Genomic DNA, 25534 nt, shown 5'->3' on the forward strand with positions numbered 1-25534 from the left:
ATATTCCCAGCATAAATCCATCAATAATATATAATTTTTCTCATATCATAAAATCAACTAGATAATATTTCAAGTGCATAAATATATATTTTGAGAGCACCATAACTTAAATCAATATTTTTTCTTGAAATCTTTAAAATCAAATCATACCAAAAATAATATTAAAACCACATGAATTTCATATATAATTTAATTCCACAAATCCTCAATACCATAAAATAATTTTCACAATGCATAAATTTATATAAATGCATTTTTTATTAATCAAAATAAATTCACAAAGAAATTCCGTAATAAATCAAATAATATTACTTTTACAATTCCTTTAGATATCAAATTGTCATAAAATCTAGATTTCCATAATTTATCAAAAATCATATATTTCAATTTATTCTAATATGGGCATCAAAATTTAATTCACAATTTATCTAACAATTAACATAAAATAAAAAATTCAAATATTAAAATATCACAATATAATTAATTTGACTCCCAAAATTAATTTCGAAGGTGGGTCACTCACCTCGAGCACGCAATTAACCCAAGATCCTTCATGGGATTAATTCCACGATGCACACGTGCTCCTGGAACAACAATATTACACAACTCAAATAAATTAATATTTTATTCGGATAAATAATACCCGGTACCCGGGGGGTTTAACACAAATGTTAACCAAAATTTATGAGTAATATACCAAATCAAAGCTTGTGAAACGAGGATTACGAATCTGGTCTTACTTCCTGGAGATCGGACCTTAGGTAGTCGGAATCTTGCAGGAAAGCTCTCGAATTTCAAGTCATCGATTCTCACAATCCGTTAAGAATTGAGGAAAGTGGACACCGGATTTGGGTTCAGAGGGTCAGAATTAGTGGGAAAGGATGGGCAGTGCAACTGGAAACTCGCCAGAAAGTCGATTTCCCGACGAGCCGCCGTGGTCACCGGAATCCGCCATCGCCGGCGGCGTCTCCAATGGCCACTGGTAGTGATTTTTGGTGGGAAGGTAGATCGGGGAATGGGTGACTCAACGGGATCGGCGGTGATGCAAACAGAGGTCGGAATAGGGAGAAATCTAGATTTGAAGGAATCGATGCCGCCGCCGAAAAGTCTCGATCCGGGCGCGTCAGAGGTCGGTTGGCCGTGATTTTTGGCTGGCCGGCCGGTTTTCAGGTGGTCTTCAAGGTGAGATGGTGCGTGTTTGGAAAGGGTGGCTGGAAAATGGTTGAGCGGCGGTGGCTGGTTGGTTTCTCTCTCTAGCTCTCTCTTTCTCTCTCCTCCCCTCTTTCTCTCTCTTTCGCTGGCTCACGTGTTTTGGCCAAAATAAAAGACACCTGTGGGTGACACTGTTCACTCACGGGATTGGCTAAAAATGCAACATGTGGCACACATTGTTCACTCAAGTCAAAATATATTAAAATATTACGGTATTCGGAAAACTTTATATGTCCATAACTTTTTAACCAGATGTCCAATTTAAGTGTGCTGCTAGTCTATGAACTCATATCGACGAGTACTTCACAACCATGCATGAGTCAAAGCTCAACTTTGCATGAATAAAAAGTCAATTCCAGCACCTCTTGGACAATTTGGACCTCAACTTGTTTGGCTCATAACTTTCAATCTGTAGCTTCGTTTTCAATGTGCTACTAGTCTATGGATTCGTAACAACGTGTACTTCATAACGGTACCTCGGTCAATGTGAAATTTCATCAGGAACAAAAAATCGACATTTGACCCCTTCTCGATCAAAGACGGTCAAATCCGGTCAACTTTGGTCAAATTTGAGAAATTCCGATGTACTTTGGGACAGGTGTTACAAGTATTTTTTATTTATAAAATTTTGCAATTTAAACTCTCAATTTTCAAAATAGTTATTTTGTTTTTCAACTTTTCAGTTTCTTAAAATAGGACGAATCTCAAATTAATTTGATCTTCCATGTTGGCAACTATTCCATCTAAAAACTGATTTTTTAATAGAATTGAAAGCAATAGTGTTTATAAGAAAAGAGAAGAAAGCAACAACATAAATGAAATTGCAAATTAATTTGTTTAGCCAAATCGAAAATTAAACATATGTACAAGAAATTGAAAAATTTGAAACCTAAATCATTAAAAGAAAAATTAAACCTATGTACAACAAATTGAAAATTTTGAAACCTAAATCATTACTGTTAAAAGTTTAAGGCCAAAATCACAAAACTTAAAAAAAATAAAAAAAAGGTATAAAAATTTAATTAACCTCTTTTTTTAATTTCTATACTAAAGTTTTTGAATTATATGATAAATATCATTGGTTGCCAGAGATAAAGATCTGATTCATACTTGTATAGCAAAATTTGAAGAAAAACCTTAAAAATATTTATTCTAGTAACTTCAAGTTACGAGCATGTTTGTCATCATTTATGATCAATCAACGAGCACCTCATAACCCAAAAACCTACTCTAAATTAGATCAATGGCAATATTAGCATTCCTCCATATGTGAGATTTTGGATTTGAATAACACTAATAATAAAAAAATAAGAAGAAGAAGACCAAAATAGAGCCTTTATTTATATAGTTTTCAATTTTGTCAAAGTAAAAGCTTGTGCTTTATATTAATGTTTTCTTTATGGCATTACATTGATTGTCCAGACGAGTAAAACTTGATATCAACGTTCACTTCTCTATGTGTGAGGTTCTAACTTTAATTCATCCAATAATTAAAAAACAATAATAAAAAACAATCTTTTTTTTTTTTTTTGGTTGATTCGAAAAATTGGAATGCATTAAACGAGTTGGAATGCAGATAAGGAATAGAAAAGTTTATAATTTTCATAACTACTAATCTCATTTTATTGTATTCACATGATAATATGATATAACAGTTATATGTAAAGACTAATTAAGGAAGCAAAATTAATTCCAGAGAAATCAATTAATTGCTTGCCAACCTGTCCCTCAATGGATTGAAATACGTTATTCTAATTCTGTTAAATAAAATCATTTTACATTAATGTTTTTTAATGCTGTAATATACTTATAATTGATTTCTATTATTTTTTAATTGATTAATCAAAAACGGAAATATATTAAATGACTAAAAGATAATGAAATTAAGGAAAAGAAAAATTTATAAACTTTCCTAATTAGCTATCCCATTTTAAGCTATTTTCAAACCCCATTGCCAATACCTATATACCCCAAATATTATACGCAACGGTTACACCAATGTCACCCACCACTGCATATTAAAGTTCTTTAATACATAAGAAAAATCTGTCAATTAATTACGCTCGAGCTCACTAATTAATCCCCACAAAAAAAAAGATGCATGATTCAAAATCCTATATATACAACATATGAATACAGTTCAAATTCATCAAAAACAAAAAGTAAGATATATTTCAACACACAAATATAGCACAGAGATGAAGAATACTACACAGATTCTACAATGGCTACTGGTGGTTGTGTTTCTGGTGGTGGTGGTGGTGGACACTACAAGTAGAAGAAGTGAAGCTAAAACACTGGTATCTATGGCGAACCTATTGGGTCCTGATTTGGTGATGAATGTTCATTGCAAATCCAAAGACGATGACTTGGGGGCTCATAGTGTCCCCTACAAAGTTGCCAATTACACTTTCAGATTTGAGCCAAACCTTTGGGAGACAACGCAGTACTGGTGCAGATTCGTATGGACAGGCGGTGATCACTATTTTGATATTTATATCGACAGGAGGGATGCATTAAAATGCAACGAAGTTTGTACATGGCAAATTTATACCGATGGTCCTTGTATGTACGACCGCTACAAAGAGGAGTACAGTCTTTGCTATGACTGGAACCCACCCAAGTGATTAAAAATCCTTTTTATGATTTTATCTAATTAATGGGTTTTTACCATGACAATTAGTAAAATTAATTATTAATAATATCATCTTTTTGATCATTTTTGTGATCTTCTTTAATTTTTTTTTTTTCTTCTTTCTTTTTCAATTCGAACACAAACTTTGTGTTTCATATTGAGTTGCGAGCATTTTATATGGTTTTATGGATCCAAACCAAATGATGAACCATTCTATAGGAGCCCTCTTCAAAGAAGAGTCCATGGAACTAAACCAAATATTAATAATAATAATAATAATGACAAGCAATGAATGTAAAAGATCCAGAAGCTCAAACATAACCACTGATCAAACAACAGAGCTAAATGTTGAACTTAATTCGATTGAAAAACCTCAAATTTTCATGAGAAACCAAATCTGAAGCATGTGAGAAAGTGTCATGTGAAAAAATAATTTATATGGGTAAGGTTATCGTGAATGAATTGGGTGCCGATGATTTGGTGCTTACAGTTCATTGCAAATCCTATAAGATGATGACTTGGGGATCCATAAAATCCCCTGCAATGGAAGTTACAGGTTTCAGTTTAATCTGATGACAACTGATCCATTCTCCTGCCGTTCCAATGGAAAGACCATTTACACAGTTTTGATATTTATGTAGCTCAGAGGGATTATGAAACATGCCACAATGTTTTGTTCATGGATGATAGGAGGCAAAGTCCTTGTATGTTCAACCATCATACTCAAGTACTCTTTGATATTTGCTGTACTTGGAACTCAGATACTTCACTGTCTAATGGGGTCCAAAATTAAAATTAAAATTAAAATTAAAATAGCTCTTCGGGTTATAAGTAATTATTTTTCTGTTCTGGGCTATAGATTATATATGATTGATTAATAAAAATACATCTCTCTGATATTTGAGATATATTTACCAAGTCTATTATATATGATTGTCTAATTTTTATCATCTGTATCTATTATCATTAATGATAAATGATCTCTAATACAATAACAATGAATGTGATAACCCAGAATCTCAAAGCAAAATGTGAATTCAAGAGCATCAAAATTTCATCCCAAACAAAATCTAAACTTGAACTTGCGGAGAAGCAAAAAATATATATATATAATAAAAAAATTAAAAAAAATTGGACCATTTCTTGATTATGCATATCATCCTTGCTAGGGGTGGGCTCGGTGCGGGCTAGTTCGGTTTTATGGATTTTTTTAAATTGAACCGACCAATTCGGTTTGGATTGGATACAAACCGAACCGAACCGCATGTGCAACCCCAAAACCGACCGAACCGACCATCCTTGGTCCGTTTGGGTTGGGTTCGTGGTTTGGGTCTTGTGTTGGGCCTCGGCCCAAATTGTATATATATTTCGAATTATGTATCTTTTTGGACCAAAATTGTATAAAGTTTTTTTTTTTTTAGGCCTTTTTAATCATCCATCTCTATTTTGAATTAGATATCTTTTTCAAGTTATTTTCTAAATTAAATAATTTTAACATACATCCACCTAAACAAAAATACCAAATAAGTTAACTATTAAGCATCAAACATATTAAATAATACAACATAAAATCATACAACTACAATACAAATCTCCAACTACCAACTTTTGGGCTTATAAAATGTTAGTAAAAATAACTTTTAATAATTTTATTTTATAATTATATAATATATTTATATATAAAAGTAAAATAAAATGTTAGTTTAATTGATGATCGGTTTGGTTTGGATTGAGTTGGATAAAATTTCATCCAACCCGCAATCCGAACCGACCGTTTTGGTTTTTTTTATATATTTAACCTAACCAAACCAAATTAATGAGTTAAAACCAATCCAAACCAAATCAAATATGTCGGTTTGGTTGGTTTGGTCGGTCTAATTCGATTTTTGCCCATCTAATCCTTGCACAAGGGCCATACTAATTGGGCCATTGATATTTGCAAACAAATTCTACAAAAAGGAAATAACAAATAAATAAATTTAAAAGGAAAAAATGCTTGGATGCTCCAATCTTTATATTTTATCCCTTGTATTTATTTAAAATGGGATCATCCTGGTTTTCTTCTAGCTAACTGATAAAAATCAACCAATAAATTTAGTTTCATGGCTAAAATAAATTATATATGCATATTACTTAGAGAATCCACATTTACCAATAAATTTTGGTTTTTTGATCAAACAAAAAGAACAAAACAAATTGTTATTACTTGGAAAATCAAACAAACATGTTGGAGATTGATTGCTTAGTTTTATACTGACTTAAAAAAAAAGTGATATTATTTCCTACAATAAAATTGGAGACATTAAAATATTGATCAAATTTATTTACAAACTAATATGTATTGATATATTATAGATTGTTATATTTATAGAACTTAAATATGCATAAATAAAAGTTTTAAAGAATAAGTTAATATGAAAAAATAAATTAATTACATATCATTATATCATTCAGCACAATATTTAATAATAAATAAATTTGATAAATATTTTAATAACTATAATATTATTGTTTCAATAATTAATATAGAATTAAATGCAACTACCATATGAAAAAATTAAAATACACCGTTAAAATATGGATCAGGCAATTTTCAATGGCAGGTTTGACCAAAAAATTTTAAAAATAAAAACACTAAAAAATATCGTACAAAATGTGCATAAAAGACCGATGTAGCAAATCTGCAGTAATACAAGATCTTAAGCAAAATATTACCAGCAAAAGCCACAATACTTAGTGTTCCATAGTGAAGGATGCATACAGGATCCAAATGCAATACATAACCTGATTTTTTATTTTTTTTCATTGATTAATGAAAAGCCAAAATTACACTAAATGAAATCCAAATGCATTAATGTAAAGAGAATTTTATAATTTCCATAATTACTACTCCCACTTTATATCCCCATTACCATTACGTACCTAGTCCAATATCATTTCCAAATAAAACTAATTGACAAAAGGAAAAACTTCACTATCAAAAATCTAAAGCTGTCTACACTAATGTCAACCATAGCAGAGATGAGACATACATTTCTTCTACAAGTGTATCTGTATCTGGTGTTGGTGATTACTACAAGTAGAAGAAGTGGAGCGAAAGAGCATGTAATTATGTATAATGAATTGGGTTCTGATGATTTGGTGCTGACAGTTCATTGCAAATCCAAAGACGATGACTTGGGGATTCAAAAAATCCCCAACCATGGAGATTACAGTTTTCAATTTAAACCAAACATTTGGTTGACAACCCAGTTATGGTGCTCTTTCCAATGGAAGGACAACTTTCACTATTTTGATATTTATATAGGCCTGAGGGATTATAAGAGATGATACGTTGGCATTTGTCCATGGATAATAAGACCTATTGGTCCTTGTTTGTTCAACTATGTCCATGGATAATAATACCTATTGGTCCTTGTTTGTTCAACTACCATACCCATTTTTTTGATCTTTGCTATAATTGGAACCCAGGTACTTCATAAATATCTAATTGGATCCAAGATTAAAATAGTTAAACAAATAAATTGCTTTTTGGGTTATATATGTGATTGATTAATAATATATCTCTCTGATTTTTATGAAACTTACCAAGTTTATTACATATTATTGTCCAGTTTTACGATCTCCATCTAGTAATTGGTTTGTTGAGAATAAGAAAAAAAAAAGTAATGGAAAAAAAAAAAAAAAAAAACAACAACAACAATGAATCATCAAAGCAATTTTTGAACTTAATTAAATTCAAGAACCTCAAAATCTAGAGAGTGTGTGCGTAGTTACGGAGGGGTGCAGCGTAAGACTCTGTAGAGACCCATGGTTTTATACCACGTGGACAAGGGGGGATAGAATGGTAACTCAAGCAACGTGAAGCAGGGTTGAAATAGGGAAAGAAAAAAATTTGGACCATTTCTCGATTTATGCGTGTCATCCTTGCGCAGGGGCCATGCTAATCTTCTCTGTATCGTTCCAATTTTATCGGATGTCCCCGAGGGGACGGTAGCTCATCAAAGCTCTTTGCTTATAAATGCTAAAACAACCATTGTTTTTAGGCAATGTGGGATATTTACGAAGTTGAATAGCTTAGCAAAACTTCTGGGCCCCGGCCCAAGCTTGTTCTATAACTTAACTGGGCCTTTACACTTTATAACTCTCTTAACAAATTCTAAGATTTTATAATTTTTTAAAATTAAAAAAAAAAAAAAAAAAAAAAAGAATTCTTGGATTCTGCTGTATGTATATTTGTGTGTGTGTATATATATATATATATATATATATATATATATTTTTTTTTTTCTATGTCCGTTTAAACCGGGATCATTGTGGTTTTTGTTCTAAATAATTGATAAACATTAACCAAATGTATATACTTTACCGAAGAAGAAAAAATTAAAAATTAAAAAAAAAAGAACAAATTTGTTATTACAACTTGGAAAATCCATATTTTACCCAACTAGAAGGAAAAACAGAAATAGTAAGACAATTACTTTTGATTTTACCAAACATCTCATCCCAGAGTCAATTTTAGAAACTTCAACTTTTTTTTTTTGGGGGGGGGGGGGGGGGGTATTATTTGTAAATTTTACTCTCTTTATAAGTTGCATTCCCAACCCTGCAAGTTGCAATGCTTGTGGCAGAATTTGAAGAAAAACCTCAAAAATAAATATTTCTCTCACTTTGCATGCATATCTTCAACAAAACACCTCATGCGAGCAAAAACTTACTCTAAATAAGGCCAAAAGAAGAGCCTCTATTTATATCTTTTCCCTTTTTTTTTTTTTTTTAATTACTTTTCCGTTGATTCTTTTAAAGTAAAACCTTTGTCCTTTTCATTTATATTTTCTCTAAACTTAACCTTGATTTTATTTCATTGACTAATGAAAAAACCAAATGCATTAAATGAATTGGAATGCAAGTAAGGAATAGAAAAGTTTATGATTTCAATAAACTAATATTACAACTTCCATTTTATTCTGATATTGCATGTTACTACAAATTATTCAGTTACATTACACTATTAAACTGGATTACATGGCATAACGGTTACAAGTATTATCTTTTCTCATTAATGTTTTTTTATGATGTAATATATAACATTCAATTTTTTTTTTTTTTTTCATTGATTCATGAAAAACCAAAATACATTAAATGACATTCAAATGCAAATTAAGGAAAAGAGAAGTTTATACAGGAAAGCCACGTTAAATATGTAAGAAAAATCTTTCAATTAATTGAGCACTCACTAATTAACCCAATTAAATATTAATTCATTATTTAAAATCCTATATATACAACATATTTATATAGATATGGCTAAAACACAAGTATATATTAAAGCAGAGATGAGACATATAGCGCTACTGGTGTTTGTATTTCTGGTGGTGGTGATTACTACAAGTAGAAGAAGTGAAGCAAAAGTAGAAGTAGTTATCATAAACGATTTGGGTGCAGCTACAGAGCTCACATTCATTGCAAATCCAAAGACGATGACTTGGGGATCAAAAAACTTGGCTACCATGGAAGTTTCAGTTTCAAGTTTAGTCCAAACCTTTTCCTGACGACCCAGTTCTGGTGCTCTTTCAAATGGAAGAACAGAGTCGAATATTTTGATGTTTACATCGATACTAGGGACTATATGAAATGCAACGGTCTTTGTTCATGGAAAATTAAAGCCAGTGGTCCCTGTATGCTCAACCACTACACTCATGACTATGATTTATGCCACAAGTGGAATGTTGATTAAAGCCATTATCTTATGGGTTTCCAAAAGTCACAAAAAAAAAAAAAAAAAAAGGGGGAAAAAATGCTATATTTGTTTAATTATATATGATTGACTAATAATATAATATATCTCTATATCATAATAATTTTCGTACATATATAATGATATAATATATTATTGTATGTATTCACATACAATATAGAGATATATATAGTTAGCTCACTCCTCCATGTATAAGGTCCTCCATTCGACTAATCCCAATAATTATAACAAATAATAAAGACATTAAAAAAAAGGGGGGAAAAAAAAAAAGAAAAAAAAGAGGAGATTCCCGGTTTGAGTTAACCTGATAATAAAAAATAAAAAATAAAAAAATCCACATAAGGGTCCGTAAGTCAACATAAAATGGTAAGTAGATGAGCTATGTACTGAATTCTACTTCACAAGAAAATATAGAAATTTGGATGAGAGAAAAATTAATTGCCCTTTTTATATAAAAAAAAAATTCAATAATCATATTCTAAATAAAATAAAATATATAAATAAAAAGATACAAGACTGTGTCATTTTTCTTGTGTAAATAAGATGAAGACGAATCAAAGCGGAGAAGAAAAAAATTATATGCATGCATGGTTTCAAGGTTCATATACTTTCATCTGCTATGCATGCATGGTTTCAATTAGGTTCATATATTATCATCTGCTTTGTTTTTTTATTCAAGAAAATATATATATATATATATATATATTATTTTACCTAGTTTATTTTTGTTAAAGGTTAGTTGCATTTTTGAATCCTTAATTTGTAAAGTAAGTAGCGATAATCTACCCAACCCCAACCAAATTGATAATTGCTCCATACATAAACTTATTTTTGTAAAAGAATTGAAAGCAATACAATTTATAACGAAAGAGAAGAAAGCAGCCACACGAACAAAACTGCTAACAATTTGTTTGGCCAAAATAGAAATTGAACCAATCTTTAACAAATTAGAAAATTAAGAGCCTAAATTACTACTTTGAAAAGTTAAAGTTTTAAATCGTAAAACTTTTAAAATCAAAGATATTAAAATACAATTAGCTCTTTTCTATTTCTTTATTGATTTTTTTTAAATTATACGATAACATACCAAAGATGGTCGGAGATAAAGGATGGTAACTAAAGACTAAAATATCTATTCATAATTGTATAGCCAAATTTGAAGAAAAACCTCAAAAATACATATTCTAGTGACTTTACACGCATGTTTGTTATCATCAAGGCCAGCCTTGGGTTTTTGGGGGCTTTACGCCAACTTTATAAGTTAGTTTTTCTATTAATATTTAAATTGTATAATAAATACATTGAAAAAAAACAATCATTTTTATTAAATAAAGAGTATTCAAAATTAGAAACTATAATGCTCTAACACTTTTAAAAGTTCATTTAAAATTTACTTTTCTAACATTTTTTATGCAAAATCAGTAATAAAACTATTATAAGCAAGTTGTTCTACCATTTTTTTCAATAAGCACCACTGCTAATTCATTTAAATGATAAAAAATTAGATAGATAAGAGTATTTAATGTTTTATATATTCGAGAAATAAACTCTAATATATTTGTAATTTTTTAAGAAAAAATACAATGCGAGTTAAATATATTAATTTCTAGTTAATAAAAAAAATCTTAAAATTATAAAAAGGACCCATCTTATTTTTATTTCTACTATATGACTTAAAATTTCCAATTTGTTAAAATTATTTTAAATATATTTTTTCAAAAATTAAAAAAAAATTAATTTTTTTAAAGGTTCTTGACCAAATGGGGACCTTGTGCATTGCACACCAAATCCATGGTTAGGGCCGGCTATAATTATCATTTATGATTAATCAATAAGCACCTTATAAGCCAAAACTTACTCTAAATTAGATCAATGGTAGTGTTGACGTTCCTTTATATGAGATTTTGAATTGAGATAACTCTAATAAAACAATAATAATAATAAGACCAAAAGTAGTGCCTTTAGTTATATGATTTTCAATTTGTCAAAGTAACAGCTTGTGGGTTATGTTAATGTTTTCTATATGGTATTACATAACAGTAATTGTTCATACGAACATAACCTTATGATATCAATGTTCACTCCTTTATGCATAAGATTCTGACTTTAATTCATTCAATAATTAAAAAAATAAAAATAAAATTAAACATAACCTTGATTTTTTTCATTGATTAAAAAAAAAAAACAAATGCATTAAATGAATTGAAATGCTGTTAAGGAATGTAAAAGTTTATAATTTCCATAACTATTAATCCCATTTTATTGTGACATTGAATGTTACAATAGACAAGATGATATTATAGTTACATGTAAAGACCAATTAAGGAAGGGGAACTAATTCCAGATATCGATTAACTGCTTACACACCTATCCCTTGACTGATGGATTAAAATTCCATTAATCTATTAAATAAAATGTTTTACATTAATGTGTTTTTATGTTGTAATAAATATATGAACACCTTGGTTTTTATTTTTTTTTTAATTGATTAATGATCCCTTTGGATTAACCGTAAGTAATAATCATTGGTGATAATCTCGAGACTCTAGTTCAAAATTTGGTCCTGAAATCCTTACTTCCCCATGATTAAAATAAATAAATAAATAAATAAAATTTGCTTAATAAAAAATATAAATATATTAGCAGTGGGTGTATTTAATTCAAAATCTAATGAATTTTCAGATATTTTAAAAATTTATGATATTCAATTAAAAATTTAATGAAATCCATACAAGTTCAAGAATATTCAATTAAGATTTCAATAGATTATTTATAAATCTATTAAAATTTAGGAGTTTTCAATTAGATTTTATAAAATTCCACAAAAATCTAAGAATTTCAAATAGTCATTGAATTTGAAAAATTCTATAAACTTATGGATTTTAATATGTTTAGTGGGATTTTGAAAAGAAAAATATGAGTAAAATAGTATTTCTCAAATCCATCCTCCATAGCACATATTTATTGGATTTGTCCAATATTCCTATGAAATCTATGTAAAATTAATGAAATTCTTTCGGAATCAGTAAATCCTTTTAAAATCTATCATTCTTTTCAAATCTATTAAATTTTAAATTGAATTAGATTTTTAAATAACTTTTAAATAATAGAATTAAGGAAGAGGAGAACTTTAAATTTGTGCTAACTAGCACTCCCATTTTAAGCTATTTTCAAATTACCCATACCTACCCCAAATATTATACACAAAGTTATGCCATAACACCCACAATTGCAAATAAAAGTTTTTTCCCCTAATACATAAGAAAACTCTGTCAATTAATTGAGTTCTCACAAATTAACACCCAAAAAAAAAAAATGCATGATTAATCGAAATCCTATATATATGCATAACATATAGATACAGTTCAAATTCATCAAAAAAAGTACACACACAATTCAACACAATTATAGCACAGAGATGAAGAATACTACACAGCTTCTACAATGGCTGCTGGTGGTTCTGTATCTGGTGGGGGTGATTACTACAAGTAGAAGCACTGAAGCTAAAGAAGTTGTAACAATTGTGAACGCATTGGGTCCTGATTTGGTGCTGACAGTTCATTGCAAATCCAAAGACGATGATTTGGGGATTCATAATATCCCCTACAAGGATGGCAATTACAGTTTCACATTTAAACCAAACATTTGGGGTACAACACAGTACTGGTGCAATTTCCTCTGGATAGGCGGTAATCACTATTTTGATATTTATATCGACATGAGGGATTACCCAATTTGCAACAATGTTTGTTCATGGCAAATTTATCCCAATGGTCCTTGTTTGTACAACCGCTCTACACAGAAATTCGATCTTTGCCATGGCTGGAACCCACCCAAGTAATTAAAAGTACTTTTATCTAATTAATGATAAGTAAACATATATGATGGATTAATATTTAATAATATTATCTTTTTGATAATTTTTAGGATCTTCTTTACCTTGCTGTCGAGTTGTTGTTGTTGTGTTTTTTTTTTTTTTTTTTTTTTTTTGGGGGTCATTTCAAACACAAACACTGTATTTCATATTGACTGATAGGCACTTTATATGGTTTTATGGATCCAAACCAAATACTGAACCATTCTTTGGAGCCCTCTTCAAAGAAGAGTCCATGAAATTCAAGTTGAAAAGGAGAAACATTTATATCAAAAATCTACAGTCATCCACACAAGAAAACTATATTAAACATGGAAGAAAAATCTGTCAATTAATTGAGCTCCCACTAATTAACCCATATTAGTGTATGATTCAAAACCCTATATATATAAGATAAACATAGGTAGAAAATTTCATGCCAAAGCAAATCAGAATCTTGGAGAGAAAAAAAAAATTGAAAAAAATTCCATAATTGCTACTCCCATTATAAGCTGCTTTCAAACCCCATTATTATTACCTACCCCAAATTCCTTTCCAAATAAAATTTGAAAAGGAAAAACGCTTATATAAAAAATTTACGGTTATGTACAAAAAAAAAAAAAAAAACTACATTAAACATGTAAGAAAAATCTAAATAAATAAATTCAGTAATTATATTTTAAATAAAATAAATAAGTATATAAATAAATAAAGATACAAGACGTTATCATTTTTCTTGTGTAAATAAGATGAGGACGAATCAGCACGAAGAAGAAAAAAAAAATTATATGCATGCATGGTTTCAAGGTTCATATACTTTCATCTGCTTTGTTTTTTCATTCAAGCAAACTGTTTCTTTGTTTTTTTTCACTTAGTTTATTTTTATTAAGTGTTAATTACACTTTAGTATTTTTTTATTTATAAAATTTTGAGATTTAAACTCTCAATTTTCAAAATAGTTATTTAGTTTTTCAACTTTTCAATTTCTTAAAAATAGGACGCATCTCAAACTAATTTGATCTTCCATGTTGGCAACCATTCCATCTAAAAACTGATTTTTCAATAGAATTGAAAGCAGTAGTGTTTATAAGAAAAGAGAAGAAAGCAACAACATAAATGAAATTGCAATTAATTTGTTTAGCCAAATCGAAAATTAAACCTATGTACAACAAATTGAAAATTTGAAACCTAAATCATTACTTTTAAAAGTTTAAGGCCTAAATCACAAAATTTTGTTTAAAAAAAAAAAAACAAAAGGTATCAAAATTTAATTAACCTCCTTTTTTAATTTCTGTACTAAAGTTTTTAAATTACATGATCAATATCATTGGTTGCCGGAGATAAAGATCTGATCCATCCTTGTATAGCAAAATTTGAAGGAAAACCTCAAAAATATATATTCTAGTAACTTCAAGTTACAAGCATGTTCGTCATTATTTATGATCAACGAGCACCTCATAACCCAAAAACTTACTCTAAATTAGATCAATGACAATATTAGCATTCTTCCATATGTGAGATTTTGGATTTGAATAACCCTAATAATAAAAAATAATAAGAAGAAGAAGACCAAAATAGAGCCTTTATTTATATGATTTTCAATTTTGTTAAAGTAAAAGCTTTTGCTTTATATTAATGTTTTCTCTATGGCATACATTGATTGTCCATACGAGTACAACTTGATATCAATGTTCACTTCTCTATGTGTGAGGTTCTGACTGTAATTCATCCAATAATTAAAAAACAATTATAAAAAACAAACTCTTTTTTTTTCTTTTTTTGTTGATTCAAAAAATCGAAATGTATTAAATGAGTTAAATGCGGTTAAGGAATAGAAAAGTTTATAATTTTAATAACTACTAATCTCATTTTATTGGATTCACATGATAATATGATATAACAGTTATATGTAAAGACTAATTAAGGAAGCAAAACTAATTCCAGATAAATCAATTAATTGCTTGCCAACCTGTCCTTCAATGAATTGAAATACCCTATTCTAATTCTGTTAAATAAAATCATTTTAGGTTAATGTTTTTTAATGGCGTAATATATTTATAATTACCTTGATTTTTATTATTTTTAATTGATTAATCAAAAACGGAAATATATTAAATGACTAAAAGATAATGAAATTAAGGAAAAGAAAATTTTATAAATTTTCCTTATTAGCTATCCCATTTTAAGCTATTTTCAAACCCCATTGCCATTACCTATATACCTTAAATATTATACGCAACGGTTACACCAATATCACCCACCATTGCATATTAAAGTTTTTTTCCCCAATATAAATCTGTCAATTAATTACGCTCGAGCTCACTAATTGATCCCAAAAAAAAAAATGCATGGTTCAAAATACTATATATATACATAACATATGAATACAGCTCAAATTCATCAAAAACAAAAAAGTATAGATATAGTTCAACACACAAATATAGCACAGAGATGAAGAATACTACACAGATTCTACAATGGCTACTGGTGGTTGTGTTTCTGGTGGTGGTGGCGAATACTACAAGTAGAAGAATTGAAGCCAAAACACTGGTAACTATGGCGAACCTATTGGGTCCTGATTTGGTGATGAATGTTCATTGCAAATCCAAAGACGATGACTTGGGGCCTCATAGTGTCCCCTACAAAGTTGCCAATTACAGTTTCAGGTTTGAGCCAAACCTTTGGGAGACAACGCAGTTCTGGTGCAGATTCCTATGGACAGGCGGTGATCACTATTTTGATATTTATATCGACACGAGGGATGCACTAAAATGCAACGAAATTTGTACATGGAAAATTTATACCGATGGTCCTTGTATGTACGACCGCTACAAAGAGGAGTACAGTCTTTGCCATGACTGGAACCCACCCAAGTGATTAAAAATCCTTTTTGTGATTTTATCTAATTAATGGGTTTTTACCATGACAATTAGTAAAATTAATTATTAATAATATCATCTTTTTGATCATTTTTGTGATCTTCTTTAATTTTTTTTTTCTTTTTTCTTTTTCAATTTGAACACAAACTTTGTGTTTCATATTGAGTTGGGAGCATTTTATATGGTTTTATGGATCCAAACCAAATGATGAACCATTCTATAGGAGCCCTCTTCAAAGAAGCGTCCATGGAACTAAACCAAATATTAATAATAATAACAAGTCATGAATGTAAAAGATCCAGAAGCTCAAATAAAGCCACTGATCAAACAACAGAGCTAAATGTTGAACTTAATTCGATTGAACAGCGTCAAAATTTTCATGAGAAACCAAATCTGAAGAAAGAGAGAAAGTGTCATGTGCAAAAATAATTTATATGGGTAAGGTTATCGAGAATAAATTGGGTGACGATGATTTGGTGCTTACAATTCGTTGCAAATCCGAAGACGATGACTGGGGATTCATAAAATCCCCTACAATGTAAGTTACAAGTTTCAGTTTAATCCAAACATTTGGATGACAACCGATCAGTTCTCCTGCCGTTTCCAATGGAAAGACCATATACACTGTTTTGATATTTATGTAGTTCAGAGGAATTTTGAAACATGCCACGGTGTTTTGTTCACGGATGATAGGAGCTAGTGGTCCTTGTGTGTTCAACCATCATATACTCAATTACTGTTTAAAATTTGCTGTAATTGGAACTCAGACACCTCATTGTCTAATGGGTCCAAAATTAAAATTAAAATAGCTCTTTGGGTTATAAGTGATTATTTTTCTGTTTTGGCAATAGATTATATATGATTGATTAATAATAATACATCTCTCTAATCTTTGAGAGCATCTCCAATGGCTCTGTACATTGAATATGTCTATTTAAATATGGCAACAAAAAAAAAATAGCATCTATAAAGGATACTGTCTATTTCTGGAAGCTCTGTTAGACAGGCTGAATCAGCATTTTATTTATTTTTATTGACTTTTATTAAAAGAAAAATAACTCATGCATGGGATTTTGATTTTTTTAATTAGATATAATTTTAAAATAAAAAAATTATACATTAGCATTCCAGAACATTTTAAACAAAAACCATTAGAGAAAAATTATCTAAAACATTATCTATTAAATAGAGAGAATGCGAACACTTTTCAAAATCAATACCACATCTATATTAATATATAAAAGAAGAATCGTATGCCCTAGATGTCAGTACACCATTCTTCCAAATTTCCTCCAAAAACACATTTTTTTTAATTTTATTTATTTATTATTATTGTTATTATTTATTATTTATTAGTTATTATTCATTATTTTACCTGTTATTGATACAACTAAATATATATAAAATTAAATTTTGATATAATTTAATTATATATGGTAATAATTTTGAAATATTTTTATTTTATTCATTATTATTTATTATTTATCATTCATTATCTTACCTTTTATGGATATAACCAAACATATATATAATTAATTTTTAATAAAATATTTGATTTGATATTATTTACCAAATATATATTTATGGATTACATAATTAAAGATATAGGCCTGTGCATGTACAGCATATATATAATTAAAGATTTAGGGAATATTCTTTGCATGTACTATTATTTAATATATGATTTTATTTTATTTACCAAATAAGTTAAACATATTTGGCTATAAATTAGTAGGTGATACCTTCTGGTTTTTTAAAATTTCGATATTTAATATTTTGTTAGTTTTTATTTCTCTCATATTTCTGTTTTAGAGTTTAAGTTTTTTTTTTTTTTTTTGGGTTTTTATTCTTGAATCTCAATTTTTTTTTTTGTATGAATCCTAAATATGATCATGTTAATCGTAAGCATGTACGTGAGCCATGCTATAAATTTTTGGAAGAAATTAATGATTCTGAATCAAGATATGATGTAGAAACTCTTAAAAAAGAAGAAGATGCTTCTGACGAAGAATCCTTACTCATTGATTTACCTTTGTCTATCAACTTTTTCAAAATGATGGATAAGAAAAAGATAAAAATGAGAAGACGCAGGAGATTATTCAGACCGAGGGCATGCAAGAAAAAGCAATATGATCATCAAATCAAATATATTTATCATCAATAAAACTTTTATTTTATTTTGGAGAATATATCAAGGCAAATCAATTTTATCAACCACATCAATGCTAACAACATGCAGTTGACATTCAAAGTTTGTGTTCTAAGATTTTGGAAGGTCCTATACCTTGATGATAAATCAGAAATTAGTAGCATTGAAATGGTGTTAATGGATGAGCAGTTTTTTTTTTTTTTTTTCATTACAAGTTATTGATATTATTATTATTATTATTATTATTATGTGTTTATATTATAAAATATAATATTATATATAATATCGTGCATGTGTATATAATATACTATGTAATATATATTATTATTATTATAATTACACTTATTATTATATACAATACATATAATATCGTGCATGCGTGTATAATATACTATATAAAATATATTATTATTATTATTATAATTGTACTTATTATTATTATACAGATTATACTATATAATCTTATATATATAATAATATAATAATATTATGTATCCATTCTTTTGTTTAAGCTTGGAAAATTTAAACAAATATTTATAAGGTGGAAGGATTCATGCTACAATAAAGCGTTCATTGATTCTTCATTTCAATCCACTAATTCATGAAGTTCAATTATATTTAATGCAAAATTTTATAGTTGGATTCAACAATGTCAAATTTAAGATCACAAGACATAAATACAAACTGAACTTTATGTCGAATATTAATATTGTTGATGTTTTGGATGAAACATTTCCAATGCAATCATGATCATAAAATAAATAAAATAAAATAAAATAATATAATTATGTGTGTTAAAAATATTCTATATATGACATAAATAATTATAAATAGAAACAATGAGTTATAAAATATAATGAAAATAATTATTTTATCAAAATTATTTTAAAATATATATATATAAAAAAAAAGATCCCTTAAATTAATATATATATATATATATATATTAAATGATGGAAGAGATATAGAGGATGTTATTATTTCATTTAAATTGAATTCTTCATCTAATCAAATTAAACATAAGGATTTAACATAAAAAAAAATTAATTATTTACAAAAAATCAAAAAATATATTTGAATTTTAATTTTAATATCATAGATGGAGAATATTATATAAATACATTTGAATTTGAATTAGATCATATAAATATATTTGGATTTGAATTTGAATTTTATAGGTAAAAAACAAAATTAAATAGGTAAATATTTTTTGATAGAATTCCATAAATAATTAATCTTATAAGGTAAAAATATATTTATAAGATAAATAATAATAATAATAATAATAATAATAATAATAATAATGATAATAATTAAATTATATTATGAGTATTTAATATATAGAAATTAATTATTTGCAAAGAACTAAAATATATTTGAATTGGAATTTGAATTTTATAGATGGAAATTATTATTTAAATACACTTAAATTTAAATTTAAATTCCATATATGGAAAAATTAAATAGGAAAATTCCAAAGATAGAAAAAATTATATAGGTAATTTTTGAATTTGAATTTCATAATTAAATATTATTATATATAGAAGTCAAATTTACAATTCTTAACAAAATTTTATAGTATAGATTGAAAAAAAAAATCCAAATATATTTATTAGCAATACAAATTTTAAATAAATTTTTTAGATATAATTAATTATTATAGATTATATTTAACATCATCTATTATGGTTACATCATAGATGGTATGATGTAGAATTCCATATATGGAAAAAATTATATAGGTAATTTTTGAAATTGAGTTTCATGATTGAATAGTACTATATATATAAGTAAATTTATATTTTTTAACAAATTTTTATAGTATAAATTGAAAAAAAAAATCAAATATACTTATTAGCAATAAAATTTTTTAAATAAATTTTCAAATATTATTAATTATTATAGATTATATTTAACATCATCTATTATGGTTATATATTCTATGGATCCCCGGAGATGAATACTAGTAAATTCCAATAGAAATAACCATTGAAGATGCTCTTATTTACCAAGTCTATTATATATGATTGTCTAATTTTTATCATCTTTATCTATTATCATTAATGATATATGGTCTCTAATACAATAACAATGAATGTGAGAACCCGAATCTCAAAGCAAATTGTGAATTCAAGAGCATCAAAATTTCATCCCAAACTAAATCTGAACTTGGGGAGAAGCAAAAAAAAAAATATATATATATATATATATAATAAAAAAAAAAATGGGACCATTTCTCGATTATGCATATCATCCTTGAACAAGGGCCATACTAACTGGGCCATTGATATTTGCAAACAAATTCTACAAAAAAGAAAAAACAAATAAATAAATTTAAAAAGAAAAAATCCTTGGATGCTCCTATCTGTATATTTTATCCCTTGTATTTATTTAAAATGGGATCATCCTCGTTTCCTTCTAGCTAACTGATAAAAATCAACCAATAAATTTAGTTTCATGGCTAAAATAAGTTATATACGCAGATTACTTAGAGAATTCACATTTACCAATAAATTTTGGTTTTTTGACCAAAACAAAAAGAATAAAACAAATTGTTGTTACTTGGAAAATCAAATAAACATGGTGGAGATTGATTATTTAGTTTTATACTGGCTTAAAGAAAGTGATATTATTTCTTATAATAAAGTTAGAGACATCAAAATATTAACCAAATTTATTTATCAAATAATATATATTGATATATTATAGATTGTTATATTTATAGAATCTAAATATGCATAAATGAAAGCCTTGAAGAATAAGTTAACAAAAAAAAATAAACTAATTAAATATTATTATATTATTTGGCACAATATTTAATAAATATTTTAATAACTACAGGATTACTATTTCAATAATTAATCTAGAATTTAATACAACTACCATATGAAAAAATTAAAATACACTGTTAAAATATGGATCAGGCAATTTTTAATGCAGGTTTGGCCAAAAAACTTTTAAAATCAAAACAATAAAAATATCGTACAAAGTGTGCATAAAAGAGCAAATCTATAATAATACAAGATCTTAAGCAAAATATTACCAACAAAAGCCAAAATACTTGGTGTTCCATTAGAGGTGGGCAAAATCCAACCCAACCTATTCAACCCGCCAATCCAATCCATTTTTAACAGTTTGGATTGGATTTTTACATCAATTGGATTGGATTGGATTCAAAATATTATAAATTATATGGATTTGATTGGTTATGGATTGGAAATATAAATCCAATCCAATCCAAATAATATATTATATAACTAAAAAATTATATATTTTTTATTTTTTTCATTTTTATATATTAATTTTAGTATATTTTTTTCATTTTATATATTAATTTTTAAATTTTTTTTCCATTTTTATATATTGATTTTTAATATATATATATATATATATATTTCTTTTACATCCCCATATCCCAAATTCCAAATTAAATTGTAAGTTGTAATCCTAAACTAAACATTTACCTTTGTTGCCACCCACCACCAGTCCATCACCATCACCATAATATATATATTTTTTTTACATCCCCATCATATATATATATCTACATATATTGTATCCAATTGTTATATATATATATATATATATAAATGTTTAAATATAATTTATTGCAAATTTTATTGTTTTGATCTTTGTAGAGCTTACAGAATCAACTAAAATTAGTGAATCTGTCAACGTTGATTGACTTATAATTTACCAAAGTTTTAAGGTTAAAAAAAAAAATTATGCATTGATTCTTGAGTGAATGAATTTTGACGAATGTATTATTTTACATTATTTATTCTAACAATTTTAATTTGATTTTACAGGAGTGAGATGATGACATTAATGTTTGCTATTTAGTAAATGCATGATGTGTATCACTTGCTACATTTTCTCTTTTATTTTCCATTGTAGACTATGTTGTATTATTCTAATTGTATTATTTTATGTTTGGATAATTATAATTTATTATTTATATTTTATATTTGAAAAATTTTATATTTGTATTATATATTTATCAATTAGTAAGTTTCAAACCAATCAACCAATCCAAATCAAACCGATTATTAATGCTTTAATGGTTTGGTTTGAATTGTAAATTCGAAAAACTGATATGTATGGATTGGATTGTATTTCGGTCCAAAACTGAACCAACCCAATCCATGCCCACTCCTATGTTCCATAGTAAAGGAGACATACAGGATCCAAATGCAATATATAACCTTTTTTTTTTTTTTTCATCGATTAATGAAAAGCCAAAATTACATTAAATGAAATCCAAATGCAATTAATGTAAAGAGGATTTTATAATTTCCATAATTACTACTCCTATTTTAAATCCGCATTACCGTACTTACCTAGCCCAATATCATTTCCAAATAAAACTAATTGACAAAAGGAACAACTTTACTATCAATAATCTCAAGGTGTCTACACTAATATCAATCATAGCAGAGATGAGACATACATTTGTTCTACAAGTGTATCTGTTTCTGGTGTTGGTGATTACTACAAGTAGAAGAAGTGGAGCGAAAGAGCATGTAATTATCTATAATGAATTGGGTTCTGATGATTTGGTGCTGACAGTTCATTGCAAATCCAAAGACGATGACTTGGGGATTCAAAAATCCCCAGCTATGGAAACTACAGTTTTCAATTTAAACCAAATATTTGGTTGACAACCCAGTTCTGGTGCTCTTTCCAATGGAAGGACAATTTTCGCTATTTTGATATTTATATAGACCTGAGGGATTATAAAAGATGCAACGGTGGTGTTTGTCCATGGATAATAATACCTATTGGTCGTTGTTTGTTCAACAACCATACCCATTTGTTTGATCTTTGCTATAATTGGAACCCAGGTACTTCATAAATATCTAATTGGATCCAAGATTAAAATAGTTTATAAATAAATTGCTTTTTGAGTTATATATGTGATTGATTAATAATATATCTCTCTGATTTTTATGAAACTTACCAAGTTTATTATATATTATTGTCCAGTTTTACGATCTCCATCTAGTGATTGGTTTGTTGAAAAAAAAAAAAAAAAAAAAAAAAAAAAAAAAAAGAACAATGAATCATCAAAGCAATTTTTTTTTAAAGCCAAAAAAAGCAATTTTTGAACTTAATTAAATTAAAGAACCTCACAATCTAGAGAGAGTGTGTGTGCGTAGTTACGGAGGGGTGCAGCGTAAGACTCTGTAGAGACCCATGGTTTTAAACCACGGGGACAAGGGGGGATAGAATGGTAAATCAGCAAGGGCAAAGCAGGGTTGAAATAGGGAAAGAAAAAAATTTGGACCATTTCTCGATTTATGCGTGTCATCCTTGCGCAGGGGCCATGCTAATCTTCTCTGTATCGTTCCAATTTTATCGGATGTCCCCGAAGGGACGCTTTCTCATCAAAGTTCTTTGCATATACAGGCTAATACAAGCACCCTATTTAGGCGATGTGGGATTTTAGCTGCGCTTTATCCAAATATTTGGGCCTGATCCTGTTATGTAAACTAACTGGGCCTATGGTTGTTCCCACATCGGCCCTACACATGATAAATCTCCTAACAAAAATTCTAAGATGAATTTTTTTTGAAGGAATAATAATAATAATAAAAAATGCTTGGTTAATCCTATACTTTAAGGATTTTTTTTTTTTTTTTGTGTGGGGGGTGAGGGGGGAGGGACAACCTATATTTTGTAGTTGAAAAGGGAACATTATCTTAGATTTCTCCCTTTTATCTATTTAAATTAAATCAAACTATGGATTTATTAGTTTTATGGCTAATACATTATATATATATATATATATATATATATATATATTATAGTGTATATACTTTGATCATAAATTGGAAAATCCATACTTACCATTTCCCAACTAGGAGGGAAAAAAAAGATATATATATACATATATATGTATATATATATACATATATATGTATATACATATATACATATATGTATATACATATATGTATATATATATATGTATATATATATATATATATATATAGTTTATGAGTTTTCTGGACTCTGATGCATTGTTCAATTATTGTTAGTTGTTTTTCCTCTTTCTTTGTAAGTAGGTAGTGCCTAATTAAGCATCTTATTTGGACTAAATTAAAAGCTGCATCTATTTTTGCCGCATTAAGTTAGCTTTTGGGGAAGGACATCCTATAATTATAAAGTTTTTTCTTTTTTTTCCCCCCTTCTTGCTAGGAATTTCACTTATTTGATTTGTCTGTCTGTTAGAAGATTTTCAACAATCCAGAAAATTGAATACAAACTGCCATATGAAAAACTGAAAATATACTATTAAGAGTATAAGATTAGAGTTTGGATTAGGCAAATCCTCATTGGTTATTGTATTATAATAAAAAATCCTTGAAACATCAGTTAGCTCTACAGAGCAAAATTTTCAGGGATAACCCCTAATAAATCCCTTGCAAACACACACACACACACAAAATGTACACAAAAGACCAATGTAGAAAATCTACAAGAATGCAAGATTTATTGCAAAGTATTACAAGGAAAAAAAAATCCACATGCTGTTCCAAAAGAAGAGAGGCATACAGGATCCAAAATGATTGTTGTCATCTCAATGTCAAATTTGCTTCCAAATAATAAGGCAATCAACCTAGCAACTGCAATGAGTTTCACACCAACTGCTAGCCCTTGAAATGAAAACTTTTAGTTCATAGGTTAAATTCAAACCAGTCATTATATAAAAGCATAATACAATATAACATTGTTCTCTTCCTAAACGTGACCTTCATAGTTCCTGCAAAAAGGTATTTCATATAACCTATATATTTGTATCATTTTTTTACCCTCCTTTTTTTATTTCGAAATAAAGTTGAGTTTGGTTTTCAGAATTGTTGTTTGTTAGTGAAGAAAGTGAGGGAGAAGCAGGTTTTGGAGTCTAATAATCTTTTTAAGTATTTCTTCTTTAAATGTATTAATATCTAACAGCTGTCTGTCCAATTGAAATTCAAATTATACACGTTCCTGCTTGTATTACAAAGATAAAATCTAAGAGAGATTAAGAATAACAATTAAGTCA

The 25534-nt window shown here is 27.9% G+C and overlaps 3 protein-coding genes and 3 non-coding genes across 6 annotated transcripts; 3 read left to right on the forward strand and 3 right to left on the reverse strand.

The window, feature by feature from the left end:
• The first annotated feature begins 3410 nt into the window (after positions 1 to 3410).
• Positions 3411 to 3839, forward strand: LOC107405138 (S-protein homolog 5-like). The gene has a single exon (XM_016012148.1). The coding sequence runs from the start codon at positions 3411 to 3413 to the stop codon at positions 3837 to 3839; it is 429 nt and encodes a 142-aa protein (XP_015867634.1).
• A 3897-nt stretch (positions 3840 to 7736) lies between these two features.
• Positions 7737 to 7839, reverse strand: LOC112489865 (U6 spliceosomal RNA). Its single transcript, XR_003054125.2, has one exon. It is a non-coding gene; the product is annotated as a U6 spliceosomal RNA (small nuclear RNA).
• Positions 7840 to 13023: 5184 nt separating this feature from the next.
• On the forward strand, positions 13024 to 13446 carry LOC112489864 (S-protein homolog 5-like). The gene has a single exon (XM_025068963.3). It carries the CDS (start codon positions 13024 to 13026, stop codon positions 13444 to 13446), a length of 423 nt encoding a protein of 140 aa, XP_024924731.1.
• Positions 13447 to 15857: 2411 nt separating this feature from the next.
• Positions 15858 to 16421, forward strand: LOC107405137 (S-protein homolog 5-like). Its single transcript, XM_016012147.4, has one exon. It carries the CDS (start codon positions 15910 to 15912, stop codon positions 16333 to 16335), a length of 426 nt encoding a protein of 141 aa, XP_015867633.1. The 5' UTR covers positions 15858 to 15909; the 3' UTR covers positions 16336 to 16421.
• A 4284-nt stretch (positions 16422 to 20705) lies between these two features.
• LOC125423645 (U6 spliceosomal RNA) lies at positions 20706 to 20804 on the reverse strand. Its single transcript, XR_007242353.1, has one exon. It is a non-coding gene; the product is annotated as a U6 spliceosomal RNA (small nuclear RNA).
• Positions 20805 to 23761: 2957 nt separating this feature from the next.
• LOC125423642 (U6 spliceosomal RNA) lies at positions 23762 to 23864 on the reverse strand. Its single transcript, XR_007242351.1, has one exon. It is a non-coding gene; the product is annotated as a U6 spliceosomal RNA (small nuclear RNA).
• Between the last annotated feature and the right edge of the window lie 1670 nt (positions 23865 to 25534).

Source organism: Ziziphus jujuba, chromosome 3, assembly GCF_031755915.1.
Source record: "Ziziphus jujuba cultivar Dongzao chromosome 3, ASM3175591v1".
Classification (NCBI taxonomy): domain Eukaryota; kingdom Viridiplantae; phylum Streptophyta; class Magnoliopsida; order Rosales; family Rhamnaceae; genus Ziziphus; species Ziziphus jujuba.

Coding starts and splice junctions, on each gene's coding strand:
- LOC107405137 (XM_016012147.4), top strand. CDS start 15,910: ATGAAGAATACTACACAGATTCTACAATGGCTACTGGTGGTTGTGTTT.
- LOC112489864 (XM_025068963.3), top strand. CDS start 13,024: ATGAAGAATACTACACAGCTTCTACAATGGCTGCTGGTGGTTCTGTAT.
- LOC107405138 (XM_016012148.1), top strand. CDS start 3,411: ATGAAGAATACTACACAGATTCTACAATGGCTACTGGTGGTTGTGTTT.